Raw genomic sequence first — 24,633 nt, forward strand, 5'->3', positions numbered from 1 at the left:
CCCTTAGCATTAACAACACAGCAAGGCCACATCCCTTCATTCCCTCCTCAGTACTGTTAGGAATCTGTGGTGGAAGCAGAATCAGACTTGGATTCCCAGGTTTGAGCGGAGTAAAAATTAGCCAAGCTTCCCAGTTTGGTCAGGGTTCAACTGGCATTCAGCCAGAAAGCTCCTTGTGATGCTCACACAGTTGTACAGCCAGCTAACACGTTATCAGCTTTGGCATCAGCTGGGGGAGGTGCAGACTCTGTCCATCTCAGGGACACAAACTCAATGTATTGTTGGGTCACACATCTTGTCCAAGCCAGATCTTGATTTTTGGCCTCAAACACCCCATTTCTGGATCATGCACAAGGTCACTCACTCTCCATTCATCTTGGCTCTTTCACACTCAGTCCGTCCCTGCTTCTCTCTCTCTCTATCGCTGGGTTTCTCTCACTCCAACCATACGCGGGTCTCTGTCCTTTTCCATTTTCAGGTCTTTCTCTCTCCCTCCATCCTCAGGTCTTTCTCACAGTGTCCATCCCTGGATCTCTCTCTTTCCATTGCTAGGTGTCTCTCACACTGTCCATGCATCCCCAGGTCTCGGTCTCTGTCCATCACACGTCTCCCTCTCTCTCTCGATCCATCCCCAGGTCTCTCTCTCTCTCTGTCTATTTGAGAGTTTATCTGCTGTTTGAGAGTTTTTCTGTGCTGTTTGACAGTTTCTCTGTGATGTTTGAGAGTTTGTACTGTTTGAGAGTTTTTCTGTGCTGTTTGAGAGTTTTTCTGTGCTGTTTGAGAGTTTTTCTGTTCTGTTTGAGAGTTTTTCTGTGCTGTTTGACAGTTTCTCTGTGATGTTTGACAGTTTCTCTGTGATGTTTGAGAGTTTGTGGTGTTTGAGAGTTCCTGTACTGTTTGAGAGTTATTCTGCACAGTTTGAGAGTTTTTCTGCACGTTTGAGAGTTTTTCTGTACTGTTTGACAGTTTCTCTGTGATGTTTGAGAGTTTGTACTGTTTGAGAGTTTTTCTGTGCTGTTTGAGAGTTTTTCTGTGCTGTTTGAGAGTTTTTCTGTTCTGTTTGAGAGTTTTTCTGTGCTGTTTGACAGTTTCTCTGTGATGTTTGAGAGTTTGTGGTGTTTGAGAGTTCCTGTACTGTTTGAGAGTTATTCTGCACAGTTTGAGAGTTTTTCTGCACGTTTGAGAGTTTTTCTGTACTGTTTGACAGTTTCTCTGTGATGTTTGAGAGTTTGTACTGTTTGAGAGTTTTTCTGTGCTGTTTGAGAGTTTTTCTGCACTGTTTGAGAGTTTGTGGTGTTTGAGAGTTTCTGTACTGTTTGAGAGTTATTCTGCTGTTGGCGATTTTCTCTATGCTGTGTGCTGGGACGGGAGGATGTGTTTCAGTGAGTGGGGCGGGGAGTGCGTGGGGAGGAGGCGGTTCTTGAGTTGCTGTTTTAGGCGGCTGTCTCACTGCTTCATTGAGTAGTTTGAGTGTGCGTTTGGGACGGAGCGGCCCAGTGCTCAGTGAAGAGGGAGATCGTGTGCGGAGTGGGGGAAAGAGGCTGGGTTCACCCAGGAGCCGCTTGGACCATGTCTGGACTTTCTAAAGCCACAGTCAGGAACTTCGAGAACTTGACTTTGGATTCTGGTTATGGAGGGACGGTCACCTCCTCTAGGTGGTCCAGCCTGTCACTGTGTAATTCCGGAGGGACCTGGGGCTCATTTCCCCGGGCAGCAGCGAGGAAGCATATGGGCAGCTGTGACACCTTGGACACGGAGCTGGCAGAGGCGTTAGAGACCCTGCAGTACTGTCCTAAACTGCCCCATCTGGAGGACATCCCTTGGACTGAGGGGGAGATTGAGGAGGTGATGAGAAGATGCCAGGTTGGGGAAGGCAGGCAGCCTATCCCCGGGAGCCTGCTTCAGAAACTCTCCACATTTCTGAGCAGGGTGCTGGTGCGGATGGGCAGAGAGACTCAGAGGCTGAGCCTGCAGAGTGCCCAGTGCAGTAGGCATGAGGTGGAGAGTGCTGCCAAGCTGGTGCTGTCCTGGTCCTTGTCTCACAGCTGTGTGGGGGCTGCAGTCAAGGCTCTGTCCCTCTACAATATGAACCAGCAGCTGGGCAGCACTAAGAGCTCCCAGTGTCAGCTGCTCTTCTCTGTTGGTCGTTTTTTTCGCTGGATGGTGGACAGCAGGCTGGCCAGCCGCATCCACCAACACGCAGCCATCTACCTAGCGGCCTGCCTGGAGAACCTGCTGGAGGACGTATACCTCAAACTGCTGGATAGCCTGCAGCCCAGAGGCAGAGAGCCGTCAGAGGATATGGACAAGGCCCTGGAGCAACTGATCAGCAACGACCCTGAGCTGTGGGGCTTGTTCCAAACACACGAGCATCTCATCTGTGGAAGGAACGCTTACGGTAAGAGGAGAGACTGCTCCCATCTCTGGAGGTGCCAGCATGTTCAGTGAAGTGTAACTTTGCAATTGTAGTATTGTAGGAAACTTAGCAGCCTATTTGTGCGCGGCAAGATCCCTCAAAGAGCTATATGACAGTGACCAGAGACTACGTTTGATGTTGGTTAAAAGTTAAAAGTTTATTTATTAATATCACAAGCAGGCTTACATTAACAGTGCAATGAAGTTACTATAAACATACTCTAGTCACCATGCTTTGGTGCCTGAGGGAGAACTTAGCATAACCAATTCATCAAACTAGTGTGTCTTTTTGGGCTGTGGGAGGAACCAAAGCACCTGCAGGAAACCCATGCAGACACTGGGAGAACGTGCAAATTGTGCACAGACAGTGACCCAAACTGGGAATTGAACCTGGGTCCCTGGCGCTGTGAGGCAGCAATGCTAACCACTGTGCCACCATGCTGCCTTATCATACCAGCCTTCAAAGTTCTGCAGGAATCCTCTGAATTGTTAGGTAATGAAAATATTTCTAGTCTCCTCAGCAAAGAAGATTAGAAATAGCTTGGGTTTACTAATCTGGCATGGAGTCCTCAATGTGGACAGGCTGTCACTTCAGATAAATGGACAGCTGGCTGGGATGAATGATCTTTGTTAGCAGGAGGGGTGGTAATAACTGGGTAATGTGTAAGTGGACAGAAGAGGTGGAGGTGACCTTACAGAAGTATTGAAGAGTTAGAGTATAAATACTGGAAATGTCCTTCCTACTCCTGGAGTCGCCACGAGAATGTCAATCTGAACTGAATTTTGGGGAGGTTTATGCTTTGAAATTTTTAACTAGGTGCAGATCTGAGAAATCAGTTCCCATTCATCCCAATGCAGAGCACCTGGAGCAAGAAAGTGTCAGGGAGACACCCAGAAATGGAACAGAGTCAAGGAGAGAGAGAAGTAGAGATTGCTGGAAAGAGAGACAGACAGAAGAGCGAGTTGGACAAACACAAGAACAGTCAGTGAGAATAGAATTCAGATTCAGACCCAGTGGAATTGCCTTGTTTATACTTTGATTTCAGGTTTCCTCTATCTGCAGTATTTTGTTTCAGGACAGTTTCTAACTCACTGGACCTGTCTCTGCCTGTTAGCCAAATTCAATGGCATATTTCTCTCTCTTTGGTCCCTCATGTTAATCACTGACACTCCTTTTGGAGTGTATTGTAAATTGTTTGGGGGAAGGGATGCTTACAAATAGGAAATACTTCAAATAAAACTCCATTCTGCTCCATGCAGTGCTCTGTTTATAATACTGAGCGTTTATATACATTACAGGGGTGGGGCAGGGGGGGAGGGGGAGGTGGAAAAGTGTCTCTTTGAAAAACAATTTCAGACGCTTTTCACTTCCCTTCCCTTTCTCATTCACCTCATTAACTGGGGAGTAAGGTAGGCCCGCTCACCCTCTTCTTCGCCTCAGTGTTAACCTCAATGCAGCTCCAGATAATCCATAGTATGGCTGAAAGGGAATGTCTCTGTGCTCAATATCTGCACAGTAAGAAGTCTCACAACACCAGGTTAAAGTCCAACAGGTTTATTTGGTAGCACAAGCTTTCAGAGTGTCGCTCCTTCTTCAGGTGAACCTGCTGGTTAGGTGCATTGACCATATTAATTTGACCCCTCATGTCGGGGGATTAGAAGGGTATGGGGTTATGGGGACAGGGCCCGGGTGGGTTGTTGTCAGTGCACCCTCAATGGGCTGAATGGCCTCCTTCTGCACTGTAAGGGTTCTATGAGTCAGAAGATCATGGGTTCAAGTCCCTTTTCAGAAACCAATGATCAAAGCTGATTCTCCAGAGTAATGCTGAGGAAGTGTCTCATTGTCAGAGCTATCTTTCAGTGAAACATTAAAGCAAAGTCCTGCCTGCCCTTTCAGATGCAATGGCACAAGAAGGGAAAGGGATGTTCTTCCTCGATGCCCTGGACAATAGCTATGCCTCGATCCAACACAAAAATGAGGACAAATCCGACCTGGCCAGTTACCACCCCACTATCTCATTGAGCTGTCAACCTAAATTATGTTTTTGTGTGTTCAGGGAACCCAGTTCCAGTAAATAAGTATTCAAATTATGGAAGAAAATATGAAGATAAAGGATATAATTCTATATGGGTGCATTAACAAAGAGACTCAGGAATATACTCTCTTGAGTATATCACTTAAAACCAATTAACTAAAGTACTACAGTTTAACAGAGCATTGGAATGAAAACCAAAACTTTGTGTTCCCTGGGGCTGACAATGCTCTCTAGCCCCTGTTGTGCCCACTGGTTGTGGAAAGGGCTCAGGTGGACCTGTCAACATCACATGGTCCCTCTCCAGGGACCCCTGACTTTGGACATAATTGTGGAAAAAGGATGGACAGTGTGGTTGAACAAACTCGTTAACTGCCCACTGCCCGGACTGTTTAATGACCATAGGCTAAAGAAGCAGCCTTCCAATCTGCTCCCCACCCCCACCCTCCCTCCGCAGGCAGACCCAGGAATTGTTGGGGCAGGTTGTGAAAGCACACGGAATCCTGGCCTTTTATAAATAGAAGCAAAGAGTGCAGAAGCAAGGATGTTATGGTGGACCTTTATAAAATGTGGCAGCAGCCTCAACTGGAATCGAGGCACCGTGCTTTAGAAAGAATTGTGAAGGCATGGGAGAGGAGGCAGACAAGATTTCTGCTAATGATTGCAGGGATGAGGGATGTGGGTTGCCGGGATAGGTTGGAGAAGCTGGTGCTGTTCTCCTTGGAGAAGGGAAGATTAAGCGGAGATTTGGTAGAATTCAAAGTCACCTGCTCAGGGTAGATAGAAAAGACTTTCCATTGGTGGAAACATCAATCTGCGGACACAGGTTGAAATATGTGGGGTTATAGGGTAAACTGGGATAAGGGTTTTTACAGACTCAATGGGCCGAATGTTGACTCACCGCACTGTAGGGATCCTATGGTTACAGCTCAGGAGGCCATTCACAGTTCATCTCTGTTGGCCTTTCCCTGCCTTTTCTCATTGCCCTGTACATTTTTCTCTTCAGATAGTCTTGTCTGAACTTGTCTCCATTACATTCACAGGCAGTGCCTTCCAGATCCTGAATACTACATAATAAAACTTTTCCTCCCATTGCTATTGTTCCTTTTAAAGTTTATTTATTAGTGTCACAAGTAGGCTTACATTAACACCCCAATGAAGTTACCGTGAACATCCCCCAGTCGCTACACTCCGGCACCTGTTCAGATACACTGAGGGAGCATTTAGCATAGCCAATGCACCTAACCTGCACATCTTTGGACTGTGGGAGTAAGCCAGAGCACCCGGAGGAAACCCACGCAGACACGGAGAGAACGTGCAAACTCCCCACACACAGTCATCGAAGCTGGGAATCGAACCGGGTCCCCGGCACTATGAGGCAGCACTGTTAACCACTGTGCCACCCATAACCATTCTATGATGCTTTGTTTCAATAAGTGCTTTCTGGTTTCTCAATGGCCATGCACTAATTTTGAGGTTTTGAGCGAGGAACTCGATTCCCTCAGCTTCTGTCCACCTATGACATTGAATCTGTTTTTTTAAATCTTGATCAGATCGGCAAAAATGAAAATTTGCATTTATGCGGTGCCCCAAAGTTTTACACGGAATCATTTTCAGACAAAACCGGACACCAAGTCTTATATTAGAATCACCATCAAGTGTCTAAAGGAATGGAAAAGCTAGACCTTGCACCCTGTATTTTCACCTTTAATCCATGGTAATTGTGTGCTGCACCCTCTTCCAGTACATTGATCCCAAGTTGCAGTGTTTGAAGAGAAAAGGAAGTTACTCTGAAAACCTGGGTCTGAAAGGAGAGGTGATGGGTGTGTCTTTTCTCACTTGTGATTAATAGAGTTGTTTTGATCAGTGAGATTAAAGAGTTGCAGTCAGATGTAAACTTCTTTGACAAACCCTTTTTTTTTGTTCTGTCTGAGTGGCGTGGGAACACACTATCAAAGCATGACATTACTGTAACCAATCACCCAGCTTCTTCCCCTCCGTTCCTGCAGTGAAAAAGGTATTGCACAACTTCTGAATGACAAATGCACCTTTTAACCAAACATTCCCCAATCAGATGTGTGAATTTATCAGGGCTGAAGGGATCAATATCCTGTGAAAGATTATGGTTATTGTTGGAATAATTCAGCTTGCTGCATCCAGACCTACGTATAATGTGCTTTCTAATCCTCAAATTAATGCCACCCAGCCATCAATCTGACGCACACAGGCAAATGAGGGATTAAACTGTTCACTCCCAAAGTTTCAAAGCAGCTGCTAAGTTCACACAATTCCACTGAATTGCTAATGCTGCAAAACCACCAAATGAACTTCAACAATTTTGTTCCCTGTGTGACACAGTGTGGAAGTAATATCAAACCTGGAAGTACAGAATGGAAAGTGACTGGGGGCCTGACTGTGCAGAGGACAGTGACACTGGCACTGGGCTCAGCCCGCTGGATGGACCCTGGGTGTGATAGTCTCTATAATGACATAGCCAATGATATAGAACCCCTGCAGTGCAGAAGGAAGCCACTCAGCTCATCCGACAGCATTTCCCTCAGGCTCAACCCGCCCTATCCCCGTAACCCTGCACATTTACCATGGCTAATCCACCTAACCTGCTCATCGTGGACACTAAGAGATAATTTTGCTTTTATCTTCTCCGAACTTCTAACTATTTACAATTTTTTTTAAATGAGACCAATGCTGCGTACGCTATTCCAGATGTGGTCTCACCAAAGCCCTGTACAGCTGCAGTAAAACCTCCCTACTTCTATATTCCATTCCCCTGGCAATAAACACCAACATTCAATTTATCTTCCTAATCATTTGCTGGATTTGCAGACTAACTTTTTGTGTACCAGGACTTCCAGATCCCTCTGTACTAATGTTCTGCAATTTCTCTCGCTCATTAAATAATATATGTCTTTTCTATTCTTCCTGCCAAAGTGGGCACATTCACATTTTCCCACATTACACCCTATCTGTCAATTTTCTGCCCACTCAATTAACCACCTATATCCTTTTGCAAACTTTCTGACTGGAATTCTCCAACTTTAACCATGGGTGGGATTCTCCAGTCCCTCTGCAGTGAATGGAGATTTAGCTGAGCACCAAATTCAGTGTTCTTGCTAGCAGTTGTAGTGGGGCATACAAGACTGGAAAATTCTGGCCTCTATCTCCTCTTAAATTAGCGTTAGTATTCCTTTCATTTTGATGCTATCCTTAACTTCCTTATTCAGCCAGAATGATGCACTCTTCACAGCGTCTTTTTTTTCACTGGGTTTCACTGGGTAGAATTTTTAAATGTCTCCTTTAAAAGTTTACCACTGAATCTCTATTGTCCTGCCTTTTAACCTAGTTTCCCAGTTCATTTATCTTCAGACCCTGTTAATTTACCTTTTATTTAGGTTTAAACTATTAGTCTTAGACTGACACCTCTCCCCTTCAAACTCAGCAAATTCTATCCTGTTATGATCACTGTTGCCTAGAGCTCATTTACCATACAATTATTAATTAATCCTGTCTCATTGCCAGGCTCGGAATAGCTTGCTCCCTGGTTGCCTGTAGAATGTATTTCTCTAATAAATTGTCTGGAATACATTCTATGAACACATTCTCTTAGCTTTGCGAATATGGGTATATGAGCTGCTGAAGGGATATGGCAAGAGCATCGGTAAATTTGTTTCAAATGTTAAAATGAGCGAGTAAGATAGAGTGGGGTGGAGAGCGAGGGGATGTATTCTGATAATTAAATCTAGGCTGTTCTAGCACAACGTAGGGAAACATTTAGGAATTTCTCTCCAAACACACTGTTGATATTGGAAGTCAGGTGGAATTTTTTAAAACTGAGTTAACAGATTTTTAAAGAGGAACGGCATTATTATGGGCCGAAAGTCCTAGTTTTCTCTCCACTGATGCTAACAGACCTGCTGAAGCTTGGCTGAATTTTCAGATATTTCAGGTTTATAGCATCTGCGGTATTTTGGTTTTGTGTTAACACGTATCTGGGCATGGGCAGCCAGAGATACAATACCAAGGCATGTAGATGGTGTTGGGATTTCTAAATGACCGGTGGGACAGGCTCAAAGGTCCAAAACTCTTGTTTCTTTGTTGCCAGGGGTATCTGACTGTGTGCAGGGGTTCACGGCAACATGTTGGGCCGAATGTGCTGATCTTGTGTTGTAGCTTCGGTGCTCACTTTCTTTTACGTGATTACACCGCAGCATTTGTACAACGTTGAGGGGATGTGAAAGCACAAATGTGAGGCATCAGTGGCTTTCATCCAGTTAGTTTCCAGTAAAGGAGAACCATGTTGTATACGTCTGAAATGCTGCTGACATTGTGGTTGTGTAGCTGCTGCATCTGTACTTTCCGCAGTGAGCACCTTAACCAGATACCATTGAATAAGGTGGGGGTGGCTGGCTCCCTAAACTTTACAGCACGACACAGTCTCCATGAGAATGTGGAACAAATACCTTGCATTGCAATCTCAAGTGATTTAGCAACAAACTCTGCAATCACTTGAAACATTTAATAATTTGAACTTGGGACAATTGTTCAGAATGCAGATCTCGCACAGTTTTTCCAACAGCTTCGGTTAGAAAATGAGTAACAAGGGACCCAGAATTTTGCAGGAAAATAATGGCGAGTTTAATGGTATTTGCCACTATTCTTTTATAAATTTTCTGGCATCTTGTGGTCAGGAAGAGTTTTGGTTTGCTACAAGCTGAAGAATGATTTGTCCCATTCCATCATTAGCCTCTCTTACAGGGTGGCACCTTGCCCTCAACCTCCATGTGAATTTCATAACATTGCCGCATTGATTAACCAATTAACTCTCTGCAGAAATTTAGAGTTAGTATTTATTGGTACATGTATCTTTATAATAAGGAGATTCATATTCCTGCAACCCTATTGAATCTCCCTGGCCCATAAAGTTATGGGTCAAATTTGTTAAAATTTGTGTTTCTTTTTCTTCTTTCCCTATTTTTCTATCTTTTAAAGCCAATGTATCCTTCCCTCTTTCTGTACTATTCTTTCTGTGTCTAATTTGACTTTAATTCACTTGATATCCTTCTCCATTCCTCCACTTCCATCAGTTTCTGAAATTGCCTGTTTTGATGTGGCTGTGCCGGCGTTGGACTGGGGTAAACACAGTAAAAAGTCTGACAACACCTGGTTTTAGTCCAACCGATTTATTTGATAGTAGACGCACAAGCTTGCGCGTTTACTATCAAATAAATCGGTTGGACTAAAACCAGGTGTTGTCAGACTTTTTATTGCCTGTTTTGACAGCTCAGGTTGTGAAATGCCAAGTATCTGTACCCTTCCCTTTGTTCGGAAAGAAGTTGAGATCCAGGCACATCCTGTTAGTGCTCTCATGTTGCTTTCTGCAACCACAAGTAGGTTGTGCAGCAACAAAAATTTAGCTTATGTTCCACAGACAAGACGTTGTCACTTTTGGTTTCCTGTTCATCAGGCTTCCGTCAATTGGCCCAGTGCTGGGGAGCTGAGCGCTGAGATCTGCATAGCAACGTCTTCACCGCACTGCGTAGGTTAGCAGCATTGCAGGATGTAGATTACCACCTCACCATATTTCGTTATAAATAACATCAGAGATTGACAGCAGAGTTACATGTTGAAACTTGGAGGCAGTGTAATAGGGACTTTTTGCTCTATAGCATATTACAAGGTACTCGTGCGTGTACACTGAAACACACACACACACGCAAGCTGCGGACATACGTACGTACAAGGGTTAGAGTTAACCCTGACTGATTTGCTTTCAGTCTAAGATCATGGGGTATTGGGGACAGTACGCAGGCTGATGTCATACAGTCCCAGTGGGTTACTGGGGACAGGCACAGGGGTGGAACTAAGCCACAAGATTAACTGCCTTTGAATAACAGCATGGGTTGCAGGGTTAGCAGATCTAATCATTGTGGTTAATCTCAGTGAACTGACAGCTCAAAAGTTCTGCTCACAACAATGAGTCAGTGATCATATTATGAAGCCAGTACTCCGCCTCCATAACTTCCCTTCTCATTGCTCTAGATGTATTAACTACCTGGGATGTTGTATGAACACACAGGTTGAGAGGTAGTAATCAGGACTGTGTGTGAGATGGATTTAGACGTGGGACAAGAGACCTCCGTTTTTTGGTTTTTCGTTTTTTGGTTTCTTCATAAATTATTGTTGGAAATAAAGTCAAGGTTTAAAAGAAAAGTCTGGCCTGGAAACCTGTCTTACCTAATTTTAGACGTTATGGTTTCTGTCCAATGAGGTTTCTCCTACTTTCAACTCTCAATCTTCTGTGATTATGGCTCTTCAACTATTGGAACCATTGTTGTTCATGTTCATCACACCCCATCCTCTCATCATTATAGATAATTTCTAACACATAATAATCTGTGATGATTTCATATATTTATTTTTTTGTATCAATCAGGCAATATCCGAATGAATCTGCATTTACCCTCTCTCAAGCCCAAATATCATAGAATCATAGAACCCTACAGTGCAGAAAGAGGCCCTTCGGCCCATCACATTTGCACTGAATACAATCCCACCCAGGCCCTAACCCCCGTATCCCTACATATTTTACCCACTAATCCCTCTAACCTACGCATCCCAGGACACTAAGGGGCAATTTCTTAGCATGGCCAATCAACCTAACCTGCATATCTTTGGACTGCGGGAAGAAACCGGAGCACCCAGAGGAAACCCACGCAGACACGAGGAGAATGTGCAAACTCCACACAGACAGTGACCCGAGTCGGGAATCGAACCCAGGTCCCTGGAGCTGTGAAGCAGCAGTGCTAACCACTGTGCTACCATGCTGCCCCAATTGCTATAGTGTGCAGATCACTGAGTGTGATTATCCAGGCAAAGAGGTCCATCAGCATTTCTGCTTTAAATCAGTGCCTCATTTTATCCAAGGTGGAGTGGGATTCGGGTCGCAGAGGGAGCGGGTGGGGTCGCGGAGGGAGCGGGTGGGGTTAGGAAGGGAGCTGGTGGGGTTGTGGAGGGAGCAGGTGGGGTTAGGAAGGGAGCTGGTGGGGTTATGGAAAATAGCATCTTGCCCAAGAGAGCCTCCCTTTCGACAGCACTCCAAAAGACAGCACCACTGACACTGCTGCAACTCGCTCATTATTGCATTGGAAATTCAACCTGGCTTATGTTTTTGGCATGAGGATTAAACCTGTGATCTGATTTTGAGGTGGGAATTCACTGGGCTATGGCTGGCAATACTCCAGACTGACTGCCAGAACAGTTCCCATGTTGTACTCATTAGTTTCTGTGTACCTGTACTGTTAAACGAAAGGCAGCTTGTGATGGTCAATGTCAGGAGGTTTTCAGCATTTATTTTTACTTCTTGAGTATCGCTGGAACCAGTTAAACTGGGGAAGGAGAGTTCATTTGGAAGATTTTCAGTCAAAATGATCCGTAAAGGAAGGAGTTAATTACACAAGAAACCAGAGCCACACCTTTGCTCAGGTAAGAAATTAGATCATCAGGCAGCAGGTCACAGAGAAACTGGCCTAAGGTCAAACTGACAGTTCCTGGAACAGAGACTCTGTCAATTCCCTGATCACTGCATTTCAAAATAAGATACAGTAAAATAGGGTGACATTCTCATTTCTGAATCAGAAGGTTATGGGTTCAGCCCCACACCAGACACTTGAGCTCATTATCTATGTTGATACTTCAGTAGAGTGCTGCTCTATCAAACGTACCATCATTTAGATTCCTGCCTCAGGTGGGCAATGCAATTCCAAAGAAGAGTAAAAGAAGATGAAGGCCTAAGTTTCCTGATTCCACCTGCTGTGAGAATCATTGTAGGTGGGATGGAAAATCTGAGAAACCAGCAAAAGGCTTGTTGACTTTGGGTGTGAATTTCTGGTCGGGGGAGGGGGGGTGGGGTGAATGGGACTGGAAAATCCCAATGTAGATGATTATTTATTCTACGCGTGGGATCCTGCTGTGTACTTTTTATTGACGTTAAGTGGAGCAAGAATTGTGGAATGTTTAATATTTGTCGAATAATTTGGAATTTGCCGCTTCATCACTGAATGCCTTTTCTGAGCTCACGATTAATCAAATGATCTTTGTTTCTTGTGACCTCAGGTGTGCCTTGCCTTCCAGTCTACCTCAGTCTATACACAGAGCGCTACCAAACTGTAGAATCAATCCATCGGCAAATGTATAATCACTCGGACCTCAGGAACCTGGAGCAGGCTATGCTGGCAACCTGTGTGGGCACCATCGCTGAACTCAGTCAGTAACACATAACCTTTCTCATAAACCTGTGTGCATGAATGAGAAGATATTGTATATTAACTGGGATATATATGCATGGCATAATACAGGGGTCATCAACCTCCACAGCTGCATCACATTCGTGGTCCCCAACCTTTATCCTGTGGATCACAATGTGAAGAAGGATACAAAATGAAGTTACAGAAAATGTGGGCCACATTTTTCTTGTGGTGCGTAAATGACACCTTCCAGCAATAGAGATGTAAAGAGTTGTTTCATGCAGAGGTTGTGAGCTATGGAATGCATGACAGGAGTTACAGATTGAAACAGAGATCACATCAATATTTAAGAATAGATTAAACAGATGGTCGTAGGAGAGGGGAGCAGACAATATGAGAGCAGGACAGACCATTCGAAAGTTGCCAATGTGGAGGATAACAAATGACAAGAATTGATTGAGCTGGGTGGATTAAACTTTAATATTTAGAAAATTGTTTGCATAAATAATGGTTATAAAATTCATTGAGAATGTGAGGTTGGGATGAGTGAATTTCTGCACAGTTTATTTATTGACCATTTCCCTGTTGAATAGTTAACCCAGTTATTGCCCTGTGATGGAGCTGGTGACTTTGTTTACACAGATGGCAGGATGTCTCTGAGCAGCACCATTGATTCGAACTGCAGTTGATGCTTCACACTCGCCTCCAGCCTAATGCAGCATGTTTTTTTATTTGTTCTTGGCTTGATCCTGGCAAGGCCAATCTTTACAGCTTGCTCCTAATTGTCCTTGAGAAAGCGGTACTGAGCCACCATTTTGAACCAGTGCAGTCCATGTGGCAAAGAGATTGGTGTTAGGAAAGGAATTCCATAATTTGGACTTGACAATCAAGGGAACAGCTATATATTTCCATATTGGGATGCTACGTGACTCCGAGTGAAATATGGAGGCAGTGACATTCCTATGGGATTGCTGTTTTTGTCCATCTAGTGGCAGTATTGTGGGTTTGGAAGGTGCTGTCTCAGGAATCCTGGTGAGTTGCTGCAGTGCATCTTGTAGATGGTACACCCAGCAGCTACTGAGTGTTGATGGGGAAGGTAGTGAATGTATTAACTTCGAGGGCGACTCATTGTGGCTTCAATCATTGAATCCTATAGTGCAGAAGGAAGCCATTCAGCCCATTGAGCCTGCACCAACCACAATCTTACCCAGGCCCTATCCCCCACATGTTTACCCTGCTAACCCCCTGACACTAGGGTCAATCTAACATGCCCACTTATCTTTAGAGTATGGGAGGAAACCGGAGCACACGGGGAGAACGTGCTGACTCCACACTGGCAGTAATCCAAGGCCAGATTTGAACCCGGATCCCTGGCGTTGTAAGGCAGCAGTGCTAACCACTGTGCGACTGTGCCAAGTTGGATTTATTGCCAATAATATTTATCTATATATATATGAACAAAGGTCTGACAGAGCTGTAATATATATCTACTCCTCCCTGGCTCCAACTCAGTTTCTTCCCCAACCCAGAGTAGACACCCTTGTATCAGACTAGCTCTGCTTCCCATGCTGCTTCTACATTGAGTCCAGCCCAATCACATGGTCCTCGGGGATCTCCCCCTTAAAGGGGCCACGCTATCGGAGCAGACAAGGGTGATAATCACGCAAGCTGTTATGACCTGTGTAGTGCAGGCTTCTCAAGTGTTATTGGAACTTCACTCATTCCATCATATTGCTGATCTGTGTCCTGTAGGTACTGAAAAGGGATGAATTGATCTTTGTAGCGACAATATTTGTGTAGCTGTTCCAATAAAATTTCTGGTCAATGACCCCCCTCTCCCAGCTGAAGAGGATGTTGATGGTGGGGACTGCGGTCATGACAATGCTATTGAATACCATTGGAAATGAGCTCTAACTACTCCATATCTCTTCCACAGGTGACCTTATCTCTCAAGCAATGTATTACTTCCAGCAATTTGGTGCAAAGTACCATGGGAAGGGATTTCAGCTGCACTTCAAAAACGGGCCGTACTCCTGGGAGCCTGAGGCCCTGCACGGACTCTATTACTACATGCACTGTCCTCATTTGGAGTGGGAGAACCCTAACAGCGAGCCGCCAAAAGTAAAACTGGGCACTGAGAGGTGAGCACATTGTGACCGAAGCTTCACGGCCAAACTGATTCTACAATTTACTAAGTTGAGTCACTCAGGGAAAATACAAAATATTCCACACTTCTTTCGGTAATTTGAACACTCCCAGTTTCACACACTTCAGGGTACCTTCAGCCATATCAAAAAAACAACAGGATTGTAAAATGTGCCTGCTCCCTCACCTCAGAGTCCTGAAAGGAGCAGAGAGAGCTCCAGACACTCTAACCATGACACAAACCTGAATCTGGCCCAAAACTAACCTCCCTACTCTCAGCCGAGAGCCCCCTTCACAGACCACAGGCTGAGAGAGCTATCAACAAAACAAGGTAGACAATGAGCAGCTTATTTTCTCTGCAGATTGCTGTGTTTATATTTTGATAACAGTTAGCTGTGACTGATAGTGAAAAGGAAATAATGTTTGGTTTGCAAAGTTGTGAGATGCAGCCTAGAATAGACAGTGGGATTGATTCCGATCTGTTACGGTTAAAACATCATCCCATGATATAATAATGCTAATATTTATCATCCTTATCGAATGATGATGGCAGCAGGAAATAAGAAGTTCCTGATGTTGGGTTAGTTCTGATGTAAGATACAGTAACCACGGAGCTGATGCATGTTGAGAAGTTTGATTGTTATCTAAACTCATACAGCTTGAGGCGTGTGGTTTGACATGCATAATCAGCATGCAAAATTTCCCAGTTTTCATAGGAAAGGAAATAACCCAGCAATGTTTTTTCAGTGTGGCCTATAATATCAGTCAAAAAAGACCGGTTTGGACATCTTGTTTTTGTTGGGATGAAGGCTTTCCGTGGCGGAGTGTTACACGGAGAGGCAGGGGTTAGCCAAACTTGCTCTGATCAGGTGGTCATAGATCATAGATCATAGAATCCTACAGTGCAGAAAGAGGCCCTTTGGCCCATCGAGTCTGCACCGAACACAATCCCACCTAGACCCTACCCCCATATCCCTACATATTATACCCACTAATCCCTCTAACCTACGCATCCCTGAATACCAAGGGGCAATTTCTTAGCATGGCCAATCAACCTAACCCACACGTCTTTGGACTGTGGGAGGAAACTGGAGTACCTGGAGGAAACCCACACAGACACGAGGAGAATGTGCAATCTCCACACAGACTGATATGCATAGTTTGAATTCACTGCAGTAATTTAGGATTAATTGACAAAGAAGTATGAAAGGTCTGACACCTGGAGGGAACAACGGGACCTGGGCATGTTTGTCCATAGATCTCTGAAGGCAGAAAGGCACGTTAACAGGGTGATGAAAACGGCATATGGCACACTTGTCTTTATCAATCGGGGTATAGGTTACAAAAGCAGAGAGGTCATCATGGACTTGTATAAAACTTTGATGAGGCCACAGCTGTAATACTGTGTGCAGTTCTGGTCGCCACATTATAGGAAGGACATGAACGCAACGGAGCGGATGTAGAGGAGACTCACTAGGATGTTGCCTGGGATGGAACATTTAAGCTATGAAGAGAGGTTGGATTGGAGCAGAGAAGACTGAGGGGCAACCTGATTGAGGTGTTCAAGATTATGTGGGGCATGGGCAGGGTGGATAGGGAGCAGCTGTACCCCATGGTTGAAGGTCAGTTACGAGGGGACACAAGTTAAAAGTGAGGGGTGGGAGGTTTCGGGGGGATTTGAGAAAACATTTTTACTCAGAGGGTGGTGACTGTCTGGAATGCGCTGCCTGGGAGGGTGATGGAGGTGGGATGCCTCACATCCTTTAAGAAGTACCTGGATCAGTACTTGACACAACATAACCATCAAGACCATGAGCCAAGTCCTGGCAAGTGGGATTAGTTGGGCAGGTCAGGGCATTTTAAGACTTGATGGGCTGAAGGACCTCTTCTGCACTGTAGTATTCTGTGATTAAGCAGAATTCTTTCTCTATAATTATCACTGCTTTTCCTCCCAATGTGTGGACCTGGAGTTGTGCAAATGCAAATAGGCAGCATGCATGTTTAAAGATTGATTCTGCCATGTTATGATAAGAAGGTGCTGACCAAGTGTTTGAGTAATGGGTTCTGCAGATAGCAGAGGTCCAGGCCAAACATGTATCCACGTACTCATTATTCTTGTTGTCTTTGTGTGCATTTCCTTCCTGCCCCTGATCTCAAACACCCTCAGGCCATACGAAATACTTCCACCAGTGGTCGAGTGGATCCGAGTGTGCATCGCACTGGCAGAACACAGGCACAGTGTGACCGTGGACATCTGTGACCTCCGACAGGCTGCCAGACTCCTGCTGCCGGGTGTAGATTGTGAACCTCGACAACTCAGGTGAGCAAAAACTTCGCCAGCTCACCCTTCTGTCTGTTGCATTGTCTTTTGAGGGATTGTTTGGGATTGTCCACTTGGGGTATGGGTTGCGATGCAAAGAAAGCATTATCTAATTGGATAAGGGAGCAGACTCGGATGGTTCAATGAAAGCCCCCTGTTCATATGATAAACTTGCAGGTAGAACAGACAATCCTGGGGGCCCCAGTGATTCTGATCCTTGACATAATGGAGATCCATTTAATTTCATCATGACCCTGTTTCTCTGCCGGAGTAAAACTCTTATTGCTTTGAAATGAATACTCATTTATAGTGGAAATCTGAACTGTAATCTTCAGTCCCTGAGAGTCTTTTGAACATGAACATCTCACAGTGCCTAACATGACCTCCAGCATCTCAGAGCTCTTCACAACCAATGAAATACTTTTAGAAAGAATAGTCACCATTGTAATGTTGGAAATGTGGTCACTAATTCTGTGCAAAGCAACGTCCCAATCACATCAATGAAATAAATGACTAGGAAGCCACTTTTTAATGGTGTTGTTTAAAGGATAAATGTTGCCCAGGACACTCGGAGTACTCTGCTTCTCTATGTCCAGTAGTGCTTTGAAATCTTTACATTGAGCCCAGTGTCTAGGTTCAATGTTTGATGTGAAAGATGCAACATCCCCTCTGTATGGAGTGTCAGCATGGATTATGTATTCCAAGCTTGGATTGAAGAAGTGAGCTTGTTATCTGCTGGATAAATTGGGGATCCAGTACAGACTTGTCTGCACTGAGTGTCTGCAGCTTGAAGAACCTTGGCTCAGAGTCATCAAACTGGAGGCTGAGCTGCAGACACTGCGTCACATCAGGAAGGAGGAAATCCCAAGGACTGCCTCTTGCTTTATACCAGGAGGCAGTCCTTGGGATAGGATCTTCACGGGATAGGGCAGCATGGTGGCACAGTGGTTAGCACTGCTGTGTCAGAGCGCCGCTGACCCAGGTTCGATTCCCAGCTTGGGTCACTGTCTTGTGTAGAGTTTGCGTGTTCTCTTCGTATCTTCATGGGTTTCCTCCGGGTGCTCTGGTTTCCCCCCACAGTCCAAAGATGTGTGGGTTAGGTTGATTGGCCATGCTAAAATTGTTCTTTAGTGTCCTGAGATGCGTAGGTTGGAGGGATTAATCGCTAAATATGTAGGGATATGTGGGTAGGGCCTGGGTGGAATTGTGGTCGGTGCAGACTCGATGGGCCAAATGGCCTGTTTCTGCACTGTAGGGTTTCTATGATTCTGATTTGGTCAGTGGTGAGGGCCAGGAGACTGTGACTGCGACTCAGGTAGGTGAGGGTAGGAGAGGTCTGAGGTTTTCCCAGCTTGTGTGGATGAGAGTGGAAGCTGCAGCGTGAATGAGAAGACTGACCATGACACCGTGGTACAGGAAGCCATTCCAGTGGGGAAGCTATTAGGAATGTTGTGCTGGTAGGGGACAGTATAGTGAAGGGAACTGATATTCTGCAGCAAAGAGCGAGAATCCACCTGACGAAGGAACAGCAAGCACTCCAAATGCTAGTGGCGTTTGCTATCAAATAAATGATTTGATTTATGGTGTTGTGAGACTTCTTACTGTGTTTACCCCAGTCCAACGCCAGCATCTCCACATCTTGTCTGCCTGGTGCCAGAGTTCAGAACATCAGCTCCAGGCTGGAGAGTAACTTGCAGTGGGAGGGAGATGATACAGTGGTCATGGTCCGTGTAGGTACCAACAACATGGGCAGGACTAGGAAAGAGGTTTCTCCTTAGAGAGCTTGAGGAGTTAGGCATTGAATTGAAAAGCAGAACATCAAAGATTATAATCTTTGTATTATTACCTGAGCCACATATAAATTGGCAAAGAGAGATGAATGTATGGCTGGAGTGGGAGAAGTGGGTTTCAGTTTGAGGGGCATTGCAATCAGTACTGGGGAAAGTGGGGCCTGCATCTGAACTGTGCTGGGACCAGTGATCTTGTGGACCATATAACGAGGGAAGTAGAGAGGGCTTTAAACTCTAAATTCAGGGCAAAGGATCAAATGTGGAAAGATGTCGATAGAAGGAAGAAAGGAAAACAGTAATATGGGAAATGAGAGTCAGAGAACGCAGGAAGGGACAGAGGGGGAAAAAAACCTGAGAATGCACAAAGAATGAAGACTAGATGTTACAAAGATAGAAAAAATAATAACTTAAAGATTCTGTATCGATGAATGTGTGTAACATTCATAATTAAGTAGATAGTGCATGTTGAAATAATTACATATGATCTGATGGCCATTATGGAGACCTGGCTGCAGGATGATAAGGAATGGATCACAGAACATAGAACATTACAGCACAGTATAGGCCCTTCGGCCCTCAATGTTGTGCCGAGCTATGTCCAATCCCAAGATCAAGCTACCCCCTTCCTATAATTCTGGAGTGCTCCATGTGCCTATCCAATAACCGCTTGAAAGTTCCTAAAGTGTCGGACTCCACTATCACAGCAGGCAGTGTATTCCACACCCCAACCACTCTCTGAGTGAAGAATCTACCTCAGACATCCCTCCTATATCTCCCACCATGAACCTTATAGTTATGCCCCCTAGTAACAGCTACATCCACCCAAGGAAATAGTCTCTGCACGTCTGCTCTATCAATCCCTCTCATCATCTTATAAACCTCTATTAAGTCGAATCCTGAATATTGAGGGGTATTAAATATTCAAGAAGAATAGGAAGCGAGATAAAGGTGGTGAAATAGCATTGTAAATCAAAGATGGCATTGGCACAATAGTTAGAGATGATCTTGGTTTTTCACTTTGAATGGAAAGGATGAATAGTCAGAAAGAAATCACTAATGGGAGAGTTCTACCAGTCCCTTAAAATAAACATAATGTAGGACAAAGTGTACAAGAAATAATATTGCTTGTGATAAAGGAAGAAAAATAATCATGCATGACTTTAATCTAAATATGGATGGAAAAATCAAATTGGCAGTAGTAGCCTCGGTCACTCTACTAATTGCGAAGATGATTTTAAGAAAGAGAAATCATGTTTTATCAATTTACTAGAGTTCTTTGAAGGTATAATATACGCTGTGGAGAAAGGGAAACCTGTAGACATACTGTACTTGGATTTCCAGAAAGTATTTGATAAGGTGCCATATCAACAATTAATGCAAAAAAAAAGCTCATGGTGCAGAAGTGACCTATTAACCTGGATTGAAGATTGGCTGGCTGACAGGACACGGAGAGTATGCATAAATGAGTTATTTTCTGACTGACAGGATGTGATGAGTGGAGTCCTGCTGCGGTCTGTGTTGAGGTTTCAATGATTTACAATTTAAATCAATGACTTAGGTGAAGGGAGTGAGGGCATGATAGTTAAATTTGCAGATGACACAAAGATAACTATGCAAGTATGTTGTGAGGAGGACCTGTGGAGCTTGCAGATGGATTTTTTTTAGGTTGAGTGAGTGGCCAGAATTCTGGGAGATAGATGCCGGAATTCTCTGACCTTTCTGCAGCTGGGGTTCACCAGTGACACTGAGTGCCAAATTCACCATTCTCCCTGGCAGCAGGGCTGGGGGTGAATGAGATTGAAGAATCCTGCCCAGACTATAACGTGGAAAAGTGTGAAGTTGTTTGCTTTGGTAGGAAGAATGAAAAAGCAGATTTTTACTTGTACAAAAACAGAAAATGCTGGAAAACCTCAGCAGGTCTGACAGCAACTGTGGGGAGCCAATGTTTTGAGTCTTGATGACTCTTCGTCACAGCTGAATTTATTACTTAAATGGAGAAAGATTGCAGAGTGCTGAGGTGCAGAAGGATCTAGGTGTTCTCATGTAAGAGTCACAACAAGTTAGAAAGTACAGCATGTAATGTGTACAGTTTTGGACTCCTTATTTAAGGAATGATGCAGATGTGTTGGAGGCAATTCTGAGGAGGTTTACTGGATTGATACCTGGAATGAAGTCTTATGAAGTTGGACAGACTGGGCTTGTTTTCACTGGAGTTTAGCAGAGCAAAGGGTGACTTGACTGAAGTATATAAAATCCTGAACAGTGCCGACAAGGTGGATTTGGAAAGGATGTTTCCTCTTGTGGCTGAATCTGGAGCGGGGATGCACTGTTTTAGCACTGGAAGTTACCCTTGTAGACAGGCATGAGGGGAATTTGCTTTTGAGGGTTGTGTAATTTTGGAACTTTCTGCCCCAGAAGGTGTTGGACACAGGGTCGCTGAATATTTTTAAGGCGGAGGGAGATTGATTTTTGTTGGGCAAGGGAATCAAAGGTTTTTTGGGGTAAATGTGGAACTCAACATTCATATTGAATGGTGGAGCAGGCTCGAAGGGATGGATGGTCTACTTCTGCTCCTATTTATCTCGGTTATAACTGAGCCATAACTGACGTATGAAGTACTGTCTAATGGGACATTGATATGGATCTTGTGGCAGTTCAACCATGTTGAAAATTCAAGGCTGGAGGTGAAGGGAGAGTGAGCAGATATTTTCCTTACTAAAATCCTATCTCTTTGTGTTTTACAGGATTAACAACACTTTATCCACGTCCCGTGGACTAGACGCCAAGCAGACTGAGCTGAGGATGAGACAGAACCTGGGCTTTCAGATGTTGAGCTGTGGCCGCACTGATTTGGTGCCTGCAGCTACTGAGTTGCTGGGGCCAGAAGGTCTCAATGCTTTCAGTGAGCAGGTAGGGGAGAGGCGAGACAGGCATTTAGATGTGACTTTACATGAGCCGTTCTGTCTTCATTCCATATTACAGTCATGTTGGATTATGGTTACACCACAATAACATGTACAAAGTCTGTGCTTTTGAATATTATTTTGATCACAGTGCTGTGTCTTCCTGAGTAATGTCATAATTCATTATTCAGGAATAGCAAAAGGAAAGAAACAAAGCTTGCTGGATAACACTGGGGAAGTATTGAAGCTAAGGTCTTGTTGTCATTTGGTCATTTAAAACTCAATGGCTTAAATGAACTGGACAGTCACAAATCTGACCATACATGGGCAATGATGTTAGCCTAAAACGGGTACAACTCTTGTTCATTTTGGAGAACACAACTCAGCATCTGAACCCATCCAAATCTCCCAACAACTGTTTAATGAGCAGAAGCAAATTACTGCTGATGCTGGATCTGAAACAAAAACAGAAAATGCCACAAAATCTCAGCAGGTCTGACAGCATTTGTGGAGAAAAAATAGTCAATGTTTTGGAGCTCTGACAAAGGTCATCCTGACTCAAAACATTGGCTCTATTCTCTCCACACAGATGCTGTCAGACCTCAGATTTTCCAGCATTTTCTGTTTTTATTTAATAAGTAGATTTGACTTGTTCACTTGTATTAATGTTTCCCTAACTGAGTTTGCAGAGACTTCAATGGATAAAGTAATATCGAATACAGAACTTAAACAGGTTGTATTTTAGAGGCTCTGTTCTGTTGTATAATTATCTATATTTAATACTTTGGGTATTACACAGAATTTTCCTTGTCTTAATTTTGTGCTCAAAGTTAAAAAGACACACACACACACACGTCTCAGCATGTTAGTAATCCAATTGACAATTTCCAGCACAAACCCAAGCCGCACAGGGATAAACGATGGGTTACGTTTATCAACATAACTCAATGGTGTATGGGATGAAGCAGCCTTTATAACAACTTAGGATGCAATGCTAATAGCGACTGAGTCTGCACTCTTCACTCCATATGTGAGGGTGACGTCTGATCTTTGTCCTTGTTACGTGCATTGGATGCGCTAAATTCTCCCTCAGTGTACCCGAACAGGCGCCGGAGTGTGGCGACTGGAGGATTTTCACAGTAACCTTATTGCAGTGTTAATGTAAACCAACTTGTGACTAATAAATAAACTTTAGTTTGTGAGGGACCAGTTCACCTTGGAGCTGATCCTGTACCCAGGGTAATTCAGTTGCTCTTCTTTCTGCTCAGGGTTTGACTCCGCTGATGTTTGCTGCTAGCAGTGGGGATGAGGCCATGGTCCAAGTCCTACTGACCTCTGGAGCAGACATTGATATTCAGGTAAGGTGATGATTACTGACACATCAAAGTGTTTTCCGATATATCACTACATTCTATGAGAATAACCCACAGGGTGACCCTGACACCAGTGTGGGCTATTCCTGTAATCGTGTCGCAACAATTCATGTTTCTCTGTTAGTACCTGACTGGCACAGTATCAGGCCTAGTACATGGCAGGGCGCAAATGATGGTTGAATGATCTGACCGACACTCAAACAGACTCAATACTGATAGATGTGAAAGCCAAGTTTACGAGCTGTTGTGCTGGGTTTGCAGGTGCCAACTATTTCTCCGCAATGCCCGTCTGTCCACGCAGAGACTCGACACTGGACCGCGCTCTCATTCGCCGTCGCATTTGGACATTTGTCAGTCGCACAGGTACAGGACTGGGTCAATTTTGTACATTTAGTCGAGTTGAGTTCTTCCCATGGATTGGGGGAGGGTGACACCAAACACTGGGGACATTGTCACTGTGTGAGAGGCTTTGAGCTTCCTCGGGGTTTTCACACCTAGTACAAGGCCTTTAGACACAGCTAGCCTATGTGTATCTGTGGATCAAACACGTCTTCCCATCTCCAATTCCTTCATCCATGTCTCAGTGGGCCACTCTTTCACTGGAGTCCGAGAGTTGTGGGTGCAAATCCCAATCTAGAGATTTGGGCCAGAATTCTTCGGCTAGCTGGATTTCCCACCCTCCTATCCAAGGAGTCAGTGGAGAACATTTCCTCACCCTGCAACCATCTAAACCTCCAACAAGTGTGTATTGGCTGGAGACGGGACTTCTGTCCCTCGCGCAGGACTGGGTTTGCAGGCAGTTCCCAGAATCTAGGAGCAACTATATTCCAGGGGTCCCAGTGCAAGGTGGGGAGTGAGCCCCAGGATTGAGGGCAGGGGGTGTTGGTGGAGAAGCTGGACAGGGAGGGAGAACCCACAACTGCTACTCATTTTGTGTGTGTGTTTGGGGGGGGTGGTGGGGAGTCTAATGTTAAAAGGAGCTTGCTGATGGCATCACTCCCACCTTTCCTGCCTGACGTCTGAGCAAGGTCACTTTTCGGGCATCCCTACTTGAGGAAGAGCAGTGGAATCCTGCCCAGTCATAGACCTAACTCTCATCAGCTGCTTCACCAATAAACTTCCCTTTATCATCAGAATGGGGATGTTCGCTGATGAATGTTCAGAATGATTCATGACTCAGACTCTGAAGCAGTCCGTCTTCAAATGCAGTAAGACCTGGACGAAATCCAGAATTGGGCTTATAAATTGTCAAATAATGTTTGCACCACACAATATCAGGCAATGACCATCTCCAACAGCAGGGAATCTAACCATCGTCCCTATCGCTGAATCCCCCCATGATCCCAGCAATTATCAACGAGCTGAAACTGAATTGGACTTTCACACCTTTGAG

General features: G+C 44.6%; 1 protein-coding gene across 1 annotated transcript in view; it reads left to right on the forward strand.

Moving 5' to 3' along the window:
• The first annotated feature begins 1,470 nt into the window (after positions 1 to 1,470).
• The window catches only part of LOC145357058 (ankyrin repeat- and BTB/POZ domain-containing protein 3-like), a 40,498-nt gene continuing 17,335 nt past the window's right edge, over positions 1,471 to 24,633 (forward strand). The window contains exons 1-7 of the mRNA XM_080210130.1: positions 1,471 to 2,398; positions 12,579 to 12,728; positions 14,646 to 14,850; positions 17,022 to 17,174; positions 21,709 to 21,874; positions 23,136 to 23,225; positions 23,502 to 23,603. Of these exons, the coding sequence (XP_080066256.1) occupies positions 1,570 to 2,398; positions 12,579 to 12,728; positions 14,646 to 14,850; positions 17,022 to 17,174; positions 21,709 to 21,874; positions 23,136 to 23,225; positions 23,502 to 23,603 (1,695 nt within the window). The 5' untranslated portion in view covers positions 1,471 to 1,569. The remainder of the gene's footprint in view (positions 2,399 to 12,578; positions 12,729 to 14,645; positions 14,851 to 17,021; positions 17,175 to 21,708; positions 21,875 to 23,135; positions 23,226 to 23,501; positions 23,604 to 24,633) is intronic.

Source organism: Carcharhinus amblyrhynchos, chromosome 22 (assembly GCF_965287045.1).
Source record: "Carcharhinus amblyrhynchos chromosome 22, sCarAmb.v2.hapA, whole genome shotgun sequence".
Lineage (NCBI taxonomy): Eukaryota > Metazoa > Chordata > Chondrichthyes > Carcharhiniformes > Carcharhinidae > Carcharhinus > Carcharhinus amblyrhynchos.